This window comes from Scomber japonicus, chromosome 23 (genome assembly GCF_027409825.1).
Source record: "Scomber japonicus isolate fScoJap1 chromosome 23, fScoJap1.pri, whole genome shotgun sequence".
In the NCBI taxonomy this organism is placed as follows: domain Eukaryota; kingdom Metazoa; phylum Chordata; class Actinopteri; order Scombriformes; family Scombridae; genus Scomber; species Scomber japonicus.
In genome coordinates this window covers 13,910,450-13,922,622 of record NC_070600.1, presented here as the reverse complement: position 1 = coordinate 13,922,622, position 12,173 = coordinate 13,910,450, and the positions used below count along the sequence as shown (strand labels likewise).

The following is a 12,173-nucleotide window of genomic DNA, read 5'->3' as shown; positions in this document are numbered from 1 at the left end:
ATGGAGGAGTTTTTTAAATCAGCTTTGCATACGCATCGGCAGGACTCGTTCGTGCTGGACGACTCCAGTCTGGCTCTACCGACCGAGCTGAAGCTGAGATCCTCGGCGGAAGCTCATTCAACCGACCGCAGCCACCGAGTACAGCAACAGGTCCAACTCACACTGGCACGCAGGGCGAGGAAGCCTGTGTCCAATGGTAATATGCACTTTGTTTTCCTCCTTAGAAAGACAGATTCGATGGGCAGAAAGAGGATTTTTTCATAAGTTTCCAAGTGTACAGCTCAATTTTAACCTTTACATACTGGCCATATTCTGACCCTTCACAGTTGACCCTATATATCACAGTTCTGAAATGATGATTCATTTTTAATAAAGCTTTCAGAGAGAGTGCAAGTGTTTGAGGTGTTTCTTCGTCAAATTTGACCATGAACATAATTTAAGGGTTAAACAACAAAGTTGGAGATAAAAGCTTCTCAAATGTTTGATCACCTGAAAAGATTTTTTTTTAGAACTGCCTTACCATAATATAGCCTAGTAATTATGCTACTTAAGGTTATTGTCTGTGGAAATGGCCATTCATAACACTTCCTCCATCAAATCATAATAACAACAAAGAGTAATTATCTGTAGGGCTGTAAGTATTTCTGTCATGACTATTATGTTTCCGATACTTTTTTTAGTTTCTAAAAAAAAAGTGAAAAATGTCATTATAGCTTCAAAAAACAGAAGTAGCATATTTAAAAGTTTCAGTTTATTTGACCACACCTAAAAATATTCAGTTGTTTTCATACAGGACAAACACAAGTATCAAATAGTCACATTTGACAGGGAACATTTGCCGTAAAAGTGTCTATTCAATTATCAAAATAAAAATATTTTTCACTTCCTGTCATCATCTTGTAACCCCCTAGTCACTGCTGCTGTTTACTACCAAACCTCAGTGAGAGGCCTGCGAAATTCAGAGTTTAGCTGCTCTGTAGTGTTCCCCTTGCCCGACAGGTTCCTGCAGTTTCATTCATACGCCTGAAGGCTCATGGAAGTGACAGCTGACTTCAAAGATAAGAATTTAATAAATCAGTCACACACTAACCTGCTTTCTGCGGGGTCATGCCCATATTTATTATGCACTGGTGGCCTAAATAAAGATGCAGATGAGTCATAATGGACTCCAGTCACTTGCTAACAGTGTGATTACGTAAAATATCTTTTTTTTTGTACTACTAAATAAGTCTGTATCTAACTGGTAACTTAAATCCAACTCAACAATCAACATAAATAATATGCGTAGACAGTATTTTAAAGTATCTGTTTAACATGTTGTTATCATCACCTCCAGTTTTCCTTCACCATTCATCAATCCCAGTTCATGCAAATGAAGGTGACATTTGTCTGGCAGTTAAAAAATACACTTGCAACACTGTGAGTGTGCTCCTCACATTTTTAGTAGCTCAATGGGAGTCATGTCCTCTTAGGAAGTGTTAGTGTTGCCATGTGCTTTAGGTAATTACAGTGTGAAATAGGATCCTCTGACAAAACCTCTTCAACATGTTTCAGGTAGTGTCTATTTACAGAAGAACTTATCGAAGAGCTTTGATGCTGCAGATGGACTGTTTTCACACACAAAGGTGAGAAACTCAGCCTTCTACTCAATTTATCAATTTATTCATGTTATATGTATTTAAATTATATGTTCATTACTAAAAGGTTTCCGATTGCCTCAAAACTGCAAAAGTGCTCAAATGATGTCATAGATAACCATCAGGTGCAGTCAGTTCACGTTTCTTGTTTTACATGTTCAGTCTTTGAAACTTGTATCTGTTCATCATAAAAAAACTTCACTGACTAGATTCGTATCACGCTGTACTTTAAATACTACATGCCTTCATTTGAATGTAGTGAGATGGGAGTGCCTTGTGTTTGGCTTTTGCTTTATGTTCAAAGCCTCCAGGCAGATTAATAGCTGTGTAACATTTAGCATGACATCACAGATAATTGGTGACATTTTAACAGTGTGTTGCCACGGGTGTAACCAAATGTGGGTGTTACATAAACATAAAATAATGGTAACTTTTGTCATTTCAAAAGGACTTTATGATGTTGTTATGTAATAGTTAATTTTATTAATATAATATATAGGGCTACAACTTTTCTTTTTTTCTTAATGACTCAAAACGACAAATCGATTATCACAATAATTGGCGATGAATTGAATAGCTGGCAACTACTTTATCAGTTGACTAATCATTGCAGCGCTAATACTGCATACAGGTTGTAAGGTATAAATACAATAGAACCAAATTGACTGCCATAGACTGTAATGCATTATGTAAGTCCTGTACAAATCACAATGACCTTTTGTGCAGTTAATGTGCAGTTGATACAGAGCCATTTTGGCTATATGTGGATCAATACATTATGGCAAAAATGTAAACAAACAGGTCATAGTGTATTAAATTGTAGACTGTGTTTTTTCCCACAGGTAAATGGATCAGACTTCACCAACCTCTCTCTTCCAGGCAACAAGCATGTGCGAAGACCATCCAGGAGGGTGGAAGTGTCTCCTCCACCGAGTCCAGAGTTACCTCGCAGCCACATTACTTATAATCCCCACCGCTTTGGCATGTACACCCAAGACCACGGTCACTCACACTGGATGGGTGCTATGCTGGGCCAAGAACCTGGGTCAAGTTCATTTCGGCGCTACGCTTTCTCAGAGGCCCCTTGGGGCACGCAGCTGCACACATCCACAGCTGGACGTCCAAGCTTCCACCGGAGGTCACTCAGACTGACTGAAGGACCACAGCCTGTGTTTGCAGATACAGGGTTTCGGCAAAGTCACAGATCTGTGTCTGGCTGGAGTCCTAATCAAACTGTTTTCAAACAGGAAAAGCACACTGTGCAGGGACCGAATGGCAATGGGATGTTTGGTGCTCTGCAGCCTGATAATGGGTTGTCCTGGCTGGCTCAGGTTAGAAGGAATGGTCAAGGGCTCCATAGACAGAATTCATACTCCCCCTCGGTCATCAGCGCAGAGGTGAACTTGGGGAAGACATTGGAAGCAGATCTCCCCATTGAGGAAATACAAGCGCACAATTACATAACTCTGTAAGATCTTTATTTTTGAAAGCTGTCTTGGTGTGCAAAGCAGGTCACGAATACTCTTTTGACTTGTTAATGACTTTCTCATCCATTGCTGTCTTCTCACACAGGAATTCAGAGAACAAGCCTCCAGAGATGACATTAGAGAGGGCCGTGAACCTGTTGAGTCAGGATGATGAGGATATGCTGATCTCTGCAGCCAGCTACATACAAAGCCAAAGTTTTAGGAGTGCTGACGCTAAAAAGACGGTATGTGTGCGATTTTGTTACAGTTTGGTGGAAGGCTAAAATCTAACATCATAATACTTAACACATACATAATACTTTGAGATTTCAAAATAGAAGTAACTGACAGCTAAATGAGTCATTCCAACTTTTAACATGTAAACAAGTTTTAAACTCACAATGAAAAACTTTTTTTGAAACTGAATTTTGAAGTTTTTAAAAAAAAATTCCTCACAGTCTAAACTCAAAATTAGATTTGACTTAAGAGTCCTTTAAGAGATACTTTGAATTGATTCAGTCAGGGAATTTTTTTCACAGGATCAATAAAATGACTTATCTCATTTGGCTATGAATGGGGATGTGTTAAATGTCCTTTCATGTTTGTTAATGACTGACCTTCATACACTGCCCTGAAATGATTATTGCATTGTATTTGATAAAAGTCAATGTTTATGTTGATTATTTTATGTCCATCTGTAAATCTGTCAATAAACAATCCACTCCTGTCTGTAGGTATTCTACCTCCACGGGATCACAAAGCTACTGGAACTCCTTAACAATGACAATGAAGAGGTGCAGCGTGCCACTGCAGGGGCGCTGCGTAATGTCGTTTACCAGAGCAGCGAAAACAAGATGGAGGTGAAGGAAAGTGATGGCTTGGCTACCATTTTGCTTGCACTGAAGAGCAGCCGTGATGTGGAGACCAGACGACAACTTACTGGTCAGTTTTGAGTGGATGCTGAGCTTCATTTGAAATATAGTTTTCATATCCCAGCCTCCATGACATTTAAGCACCAACCCTGCAGTTGTGTAGTAATGACAGCATGTACTGTAATAATGAAGCATTTCTCCACCTCTCTTTCAGGTCTTTTGTGGAACCTCTCCTCTCATGACCTTTTGAAAGAACGTCTCTCCAGAGAGGCTTTAACTGTCCTCACACAGTCAGTCCTGGTGCCCAGTTCAGGCATTTCTGAGGGCGAGAACCCAAAAGACGATCTCCTTGCGGATGCCGATGTTTTCCACAGTGTTACAGGCTGTTTAAGGTAGGCCTTTTTATTAGCTTTGAAACAAGATACTCTTTGAGCTTTTGTTGTGTGTATTATGGATGAGAGGAAACAGACGCCGCTACTGGTATGAGGTATTCAGATCATAAAATAAAATGTATTTAAGAATTTCTACAAATATATTCATTCAATATTAAATGGATTACCTCGTATCCTGAAAAACATGGATTATACTTCAGTTGTGTCCACTAAATCTTTGATCAGTATAGACCATAATGGCACATAGAAGAAGTTAACTGTTTGCAACCTGTATCAGCAGTGATGAAGTAGTGCAGTAGAGCCTCAGGTCACTGCAACACAAGGGAATGATTTTATGATATCACAAAGTGCAAGGGTTACATGACAGATGGCCAAGCTTCAGTAATATAACGCATCAGTGTCTGTCTAGCTGAGTGATGAGTAAACAGTCTACATGCTGTAAAGTGTCTCCATCTAAATCCTGCTGGAAGCACTGACTTGGGATTTTGTTTTTTACCATATAGTTTGTATAGTTGTCTGTTGAGTCTTGCTGTCTGTTTAAAAAAAACAGTAAAAGGAAGGTGAAAAAGAAAAGAAACACTAACAGCTACATGATGTCACACTAAAGACAAAATATCCAGTTTCTCCAGTTCCAGTTAAATGATCTTATCTTATCATGCCTGAGCTGAACGTCTGCATGATAACATACTTACAATAACCATGCTTATATGGTGATATTGAGCATGTTTGTCATTTTAAGACATCACATTGGACTTGGACTTATTCTGCTTCCAGACATTTCCTCTTCTTCCTTGTTAAGTAACACAAAACTTAGGACTTGTAACTTATCAGCTGTTTGAGAATTTGTACCTCAGCTCTTTTGAGTCACTGTCCTTTAATGCTTGACTGAATTGCCTCACTTGTAAGTCGCTTTATGATAAAAGTATCTTCCAAGTAACAAAATGTGATATTTGCCATCTTAATTGGCATGTTAGCATGTAAACATTTGCTAATTAGCACTAAATGTTCAGAACTGTAGAGCACAGGCTGATGGGAATGTCATTATTTGATCAGAAAACAAAGAGTTGAACAACAACATTTAAAGTCTTTATTACCTTGCAAGGCAGCTGGATTTGTGAGATCATGAGATCATGTAAGAATCACAAGATCATATAAGAATCCATCTTATCAGGCTGCAAGTTATGTGCTTGAGTTCAAACCACCAGCAGTTCACACCAGTCAGCATTATGGCAACTATTGGCAACTACTGGCAGCTATGGCGACAAAGGAGTCATTTTCCCCAAGGCAATGGCTCTTGGGAAAAAAATGACAAGCTAGGTTTTCTGAAATGTTAAAGTGAAGCTGAAATGATTAGACGTGCCAAAAAGCATTTTCTGGTCCTAACTTTTCAAACAAGTGACTCTGCTGCTGCACTTTATCATTTTAAACAGAGTAGAGCTGCTACTAACCATTTTTTTCATTACTGATGAATCTCTCAATTAATAGGTTAGCTGTGTGGTCCATAAAATGTTTATCATGGTCTCCCAAAGCCCAAAATTATGTCTTCAAATGTGTGAATTTTTTTGTCCCAACCAACAGCTGCAATCCAAAAATATGATGAAATATGACAATGAATTTATAATGAAAATAGTTGGCAATTAATATCTGGCAACTATTGGATCAATTGAGAAATTGTTGCAACTAAAATGGAATATTATAGTGTTTTGGATTTGTGGTTGAACAGACATTTTAAGACATCACCTTGGACTCTGGGAGGTTGTGATGCTTACTTTTTTTTTTGCAATTGCTGCCCTGTGTTAAAGGCTGTAATTATTTTGTATATCTGTCAGCACCACAGATATTATCTCTACCTATATCTGTTAGTTTCTTGTCATATTTCAGTCCGTTTCTTCATTTTTCAACAGGCTTTTTTATCACGAGCCACAAATATTCAGTTAAATGACAGCTAAGATTATGTACTGTATCATATTATCAGCTCCTAGTTGAACTTTGCTGTATTTGGACATATTTCATCTCCCTGTTTACAAAGCAGGAGATATCAGAGGCACTGCTCCCCTGGCAACTACAGCCAAATGAAGAGAGTGAAAGACTGAATTATTCATCAAGCTCTTTCTTCTCTCCGCTCTGCTGAACTGAAATCACTTGATCCTCACCGCACCAGTGTTATCAAGTTCTCCTTATCATGTTCTCAAACCTTTCTGAGCTCACATTCCTGCCTCTTGTGGATGAGAAAAATGATGAGTTCCTCTCTGATTTATATTTCAACACTGCACAAAGAACCTGTTGTATAAAGACACAATGCCAGTGCTTGCATTTATTTTTCTGCGGAAGTTGGATTACCTAAAAATGTTTTGTTAGTCTGTGAAATAATATGTCATGGTTGCTACTGGCTGTGGAAAAGCCTGAGATCCAAAACTATTTATCCTTTAACTTGAGCAAATTACAAGGTGGAGAGAAGAATACTTCTTTTTTCATATGACTATTAATGATCTGGGAATTCTTCAGTGTTGCTGGGTTTTTTTTGTGGTTCTGTGGTACTGAAATCTACTTATCAGATTAACACACACACACAAATGTCACATTGCCTAATGGTTCTGACTGTTTTTGTTTCCAGAAATCTGAGCTCTGCCGGTCCAGATAGCAGGAAAGCAATGAGGGACTGTGAGAAACTTATTGACTCTCTGGTCTACTACATCCGGGGAACTATAGCAGACTACAAGACAGATGACAAGGTGAAATGGAAATGATAAGTATGCCAGAGAAACATGCTCAGTTGTTGTATCAACAGTCAGAATTTCTGCAGAACTCTCAAATCGTTCACCACGTGTTGGTACTATTTTTGTTCATGTTTTTCCACAACTCTGCAATGTAATGCATTTGAGCCATAATTTCCCCCTACACTGTGAATGTCCAGTCATTCATATAAACCCTGTTGCTATTCACAGGATTAATTAAAGTCACTATTTGGATGAACTGTAACTTTTACACATACATTTATTACTTTGATATAGCTATGTTTGTGCTTGAGACACTATAATATGATATTTATCTATGTTACTATCTGCTCTGAAGTCCACAGAGAACTGTGTTTGCATCCTGCACAACCTGTCTTATCAGATTGAAGCAGAACTCCCTACAAAGCACATGAGAGATCTCCGGGAATCTCGGCAAAACTTGGCTCCTAAACCAAAGACTGTGGGCTGTTTTAGTTATCGCAGCGCCAAGATCACAGAGGTAATCCCTTTGGACAATAATCTACACTGACAATACAAAAGATGTCCTTGTGGTACAATACTTGATTATGATATTCAGTGAAAACTGCTGCACTGCTGCAGGTTTTATCATCAACAGCTTTCAAGTACAGTGTCTTATTTATCTCACTCTTATTTTTTTGCACACTGAGAGAAATAAAGGCAAATAGCACATTTTATATCGCTGATTTGTCAGGTGTCTGTACCAATGACTCAAAGATCTACAGCTTTGAGGTCATGAAGAAAATGAGGGTGTACTGTACCTTGAAAGTGTGCCGTAATAAAGCTCAAACATGCATTCATACGTCCATTATTGTATTTAATTTCTACACTTCAAAACACTTAACATTACACCCATATGTGATAATTGACCTTATTTTGCTAATATTTTGCCATAACAGCTTAAACTCTTTTGGGGAGCTTTGCAAGGATTTGCTGCTGTTTTAACTGCAAGAGCATTAGTGAGGTGGGATACTGATGTCAGGTGATAATAGTTCAAATTAGTCCAAAAGTCTTATTTTTGGGCATATTGTAGTATTCTGTAGTTTATACAGGGCCTTTGAATACAGTAGGCTACTGGCAAATTTTAGAATTTTAAGGCTCCAGTGTTCCCCCTAGACCCTTAAAACCAACTAACTGCATTGCAGATCTCAGTTACCACATCAAACAGTGAGTTATAATTATTGTGTGAATTTAAAGTATGTTGATACTGCCAAATAGCATGTGAGCTCTGCCAGTCTTCCCTGGTCAAGTTTAAAATGCCACATAAACACACCTAACACGATGCAGAAAATGATGCATGTCATTCAGTGTTAATCTGCTGCATAAAAACATCCTTTCATATCACTATGAACCCAATGAACTCATCTGAAATCGACAACTGCCTTTCCTCTCAGCATCTGGAGCAACGGGGCCCCCTGCTGGAGGAGAATGCAAACCCCCAGGGCATTGAGTGGCTGTGGAGCCCCATCATTATTCGGATGTACCTATCACTGTTAGCCCGCAGTGTACGTCACTACACCCAAGAGGCTGCCATTGGAGCCCTGCAGAACCTCACAGCTGGAAATGGAGCGGTAGGGGGCTGGATTAGCTCTATTTCTTTTTACTGTCTAACATGAGATGGAGATGATGCAGTTCTACAAATAGCAGTCTCAAATAGTCTTGTAATTTTAAAAATATTTATTATCATGTAATGAAAACCCTAAAGTACTGATTTCACCCCTTGCATCTGTGTGTTGTATGTATTTATTTTAAAGCTGTCGATCAGCTGATTATAATAGGAAATATTATACTCACATGTTTAAAACATACTGATGGGAAACAAACATTTTCTAGAAAACATGTAGTTTTTGCCATCATGTATTAAAATTCAGATATTTAAATGATTATGTGTGGCCTGGCAGGTGACTGAAGCCATTGCCTTCACTATTGTTCAACGGGAAAATGGCCTCCAGCATGTGAAGAGGATGTTGCAGGAAGGAGAGAGTGATATGAAGAGGACAGCTGTGTCTCTAATAAAAAACCTCTCTCGCTACCAAGAACTGCTCCCTGACATTGGTAACTGTTTTCCATTATTAGCCTGTTATTTTTCTTCAAAACAGAGCGTCTTAAAGGCACAGTCTGTCATTTATTTTTGACAATGTCATCACAAATTTGATGTACAGTATATTCACATACATGTTCAAGTTTACATAGAAAAGTTTGAGGTATAGATAACTTTTAATTTTTTGGTTTAACTTTCAGTGTGTCATATCTCATCTTGAAGTCAATCAGGTGTTGCCAGAGGTGGTGGAGATGCTCCCCAATGACGACACTGGTACTGACCTGCCAACTGACGTGACGGCCTCTCTGTGTCACATCCTCATTAACCTGAGCCAGAACAGCATGCAGCACGTCAGAGACATTGTCAACCAGCGAGCCCTCCCGAGGATCATCAACATCAGCAACAAGGACAATGGGTTAGTCAGTGCTCACCTTATCATTGCATCATGCCCCATAACATACTGAATAATAGGCTTTTTCATGATTTGTGCCTAATGAAAGAAGCAGATACCTCTGATATCTACTTATCAATCAATCTTTATTTATATAGCGCCAAATCACAACAAAAAGGGCATACAATATGTACTTAAAAGAATAATGTCCTCTTTCTGTTCCTAGTTATGGACCCACCAAAGCGGGTCAGGCAGCCTGCGTCCTGCTGCACACGATGTGGAAACACAGTGATCTCCACGAAGTCTTCAAGAAGGTCGGTGCCCACTTACAGCACAGTATATTACATGTTGTTCTTAAGCATAATGGAGATGCATCTGTCTGTCATGATTTCGTCGGTCCAATTCATTTTGGGCTGCAACTAATGTCTATTTTTATTATTGATTACTATACCAATTATGTTCCTAATTAATCAACTCATTGTTTTGTTTTCAAAATGTCAGAAAATTGTTTAAGAGGCTTGTTATAATTTCAAATAGGCAGAGGTAACATTTTCAAATTGCTTATTTTATGTAACAGTCCAAATCCCCAAAATATTCATTTATATATGACATAGAAAGGCATAAAAGCTTCACATTTAACAAACTGCAGTCAGTTAATGTAATGTAGTGATTCATTTATTTTCCATAGCTTATCAGAGCTTAATTTCAGAGCATTTCAGATGCTGCTTGCAGCATTTTGCCATCTAGGTTTTACTGAACCTTAAAAAATTTTAATAATCACTTTTTGAAGGAAAGTAGCTTCCTGTTGTCTTTAGTTTTCTCCATCAGTCATCGCCATTTATGTTTGTAAAGCAAGAAAATACACATATGAATTGATTGTGGTGACAGGATTGAGGATTAATATTATTATGATGAGTCTGAGAAACGGTATCCTAATCAATGACTACACTGTTTCACTTTGTCATTTATGATTTGATTGCAGGTTTATAAGAAATTGGGTTGTATGTTATACTATAATTGGGCGATATGACAACATAAAATAACACAATAGTTTACTTCCACACTGTTCAATCTTAGATAGATATAACATTAGTTTTTCTGATGATTGTATTCGGCCAATGTAACATCAGTAAGCAGTACTGCTTTATTTTTTGCATAAATGCTATGAAATATGTTGAATTATCAGAAGCATGCATCACTTTCTGCTACAGTGTCCTTTTTTATACTACCATTAGTTGTTACCAGAGTCTGAATTTTTCATCAGTACCTCTAAGAACCTTTTCATGTGTCCATAATAACCACTTTGTTTTTTTCTAAACAGTGTGGATACAGGAAAACTGATTTCATCAATGCGAGGACAACAAAGGCTGTGAACTCCAGCTGAGACTGAGCTGAAAATCTATTAACACCAGACTGAAGCTGCACTTGTTAACAATGTCTGCACCTGCGGCCACAAATCACTCAATGCACTGTTTGTCCTGTAATGTAATGGAGTGTCTGCGTCACAGTTTAGTAATGGTTGGTTTCAGAAAAGGATAAATTAGTTTTTCTCTCAACGTTGCACACATATGTTTGTGAACATTTCCCTTAAAGGTCTCATGAAATGGTTTTAAAATTGTAAGTTTCAGCACTTTTTAGTTTTGTTGGCTTTCTTTATTAGATGCTGTATAACAGATACAGTATTTCTGGCCACTGTCTTGGTGCCAGAAAACCTGACAGACGAAGGTACGTTTCCTTAATGATAGTGAATTCAATGTAAAGTATTAGTTTATGTTTGTGTAGTTATTTTTTATATTAGTGGCAGCTTGACAGTTGAAAATGTGTGTTGTAGCATTCAGCATAGTACATACACAGAGAACCACAAAAAATGAGAGTAATTGTGATTGACGATCAGCACTGTTTTTTAACAAACCTTTAAACTGTTAGTAAATGTATAGAAGTGTATTTTAAGACATAAAAATGACTTTAAGAATGATTTCCTTCTCTAAAACTCAACAAGCTTCCTTTCTTTATTGAGTTGTTAACTTTATTGTTCATTATATTTAGGAAAACTTGAATTATTACTAAAGTAAATGCCAGAAACAGTGAAAAAGTAAATTGTTTTCCTCTAATAAGTAATTTTTACTTTTACGATGAGTGCTACAAAAAATACAGTTTTGAGAAGGGTCTGTGAGTCTTTGGTCTTTTATTATGACCGTCTCAAAGTCTTGTTATAGCCTACTACATATTCTCCTATATTACAGGATCAGTGTATGATATCATATTTCTGTTATCTGAGAAAAAGTCAAATAACATATCAGTGAGTCCAGTCATTATTTCTGGGTTTTTAAATTTGAAAAAAATCTGACTTAAACTGTGCCTGACCCCAATTAAACAAGTAAATTATTCATAAATCAAGTGTGGAAGATCATCAGATATAGCTTTAAGATGTTTTTCTTTCACACTCATTTGTCAAGCTTCTCAGTGACTTTGAGACCCTGAAGCAGGCTCCTGGCATAGTGAGCTGCACTGCAGCACAGCTGAAGTTGGGAGGCTGAGTGCCAAACAACATCACCCCTCCCAGACAAGACTTATTCAGGCCAGGGCAGAGATGAGATTGAGCTTTAGGACCATTTATTTCA

The 12,173-nt window shown here is 37.9% G+C and overlaps 1 protein-coding gene across 1 annotated transcript; it reads left to right on the top strand.

Moving 5' to 3' along the window:
• Positions 1-11,107, top strand: pkp2 (plakophilin 2). The gene is made up of 13 exons (XM_053313781.1): positions 1-196; positions 1,555-1,625; positions 2,480-3,105; positions 3,210-3,348; positions 3,838-4,045; positions 4,190-4,367; positions 6,982-7,099; positions 7,440-7,601; positions 8,515-8,691; positions 9,022-9,175; positions 9,384-9,576; positions 9,779-9,866; positions 10,874-11,107. Exons 1-13 carry the CDS (start codon positions 1-3, stop codon positions 10,934-10,936), a joined length of 2,373 nt encoding a protein of 790 aa, XP_053169756.1. The 3' UTR covers positions 10,937-11,107.
• Positions 11,108-12,173: the final 1,066 nt, after the last annotated feature.

Coding starts and splice junctions, on each gene's coding strand:
- pkp2 (XM_053313781.1), top strand. CDS start 1: ATGGAGGAGTTTTTTAAATCAGCTTTGCATACGCATCGGCAGGACTCG. Junction 7,602..8,514: donor GCAGCGCCAAGATCACAGAG/GTAATCCCTTTG, acceptor CTTTCCTCTCAG/CATCTGGAGCAACGGGGCCC. Junction 9,176..9,383: donor AGAACTGCTCCCTGACATTG/GTAACTGTTTTC, acceptor CTCATCTTGAAG/TCAATCAGGTGTTGCCAGAG.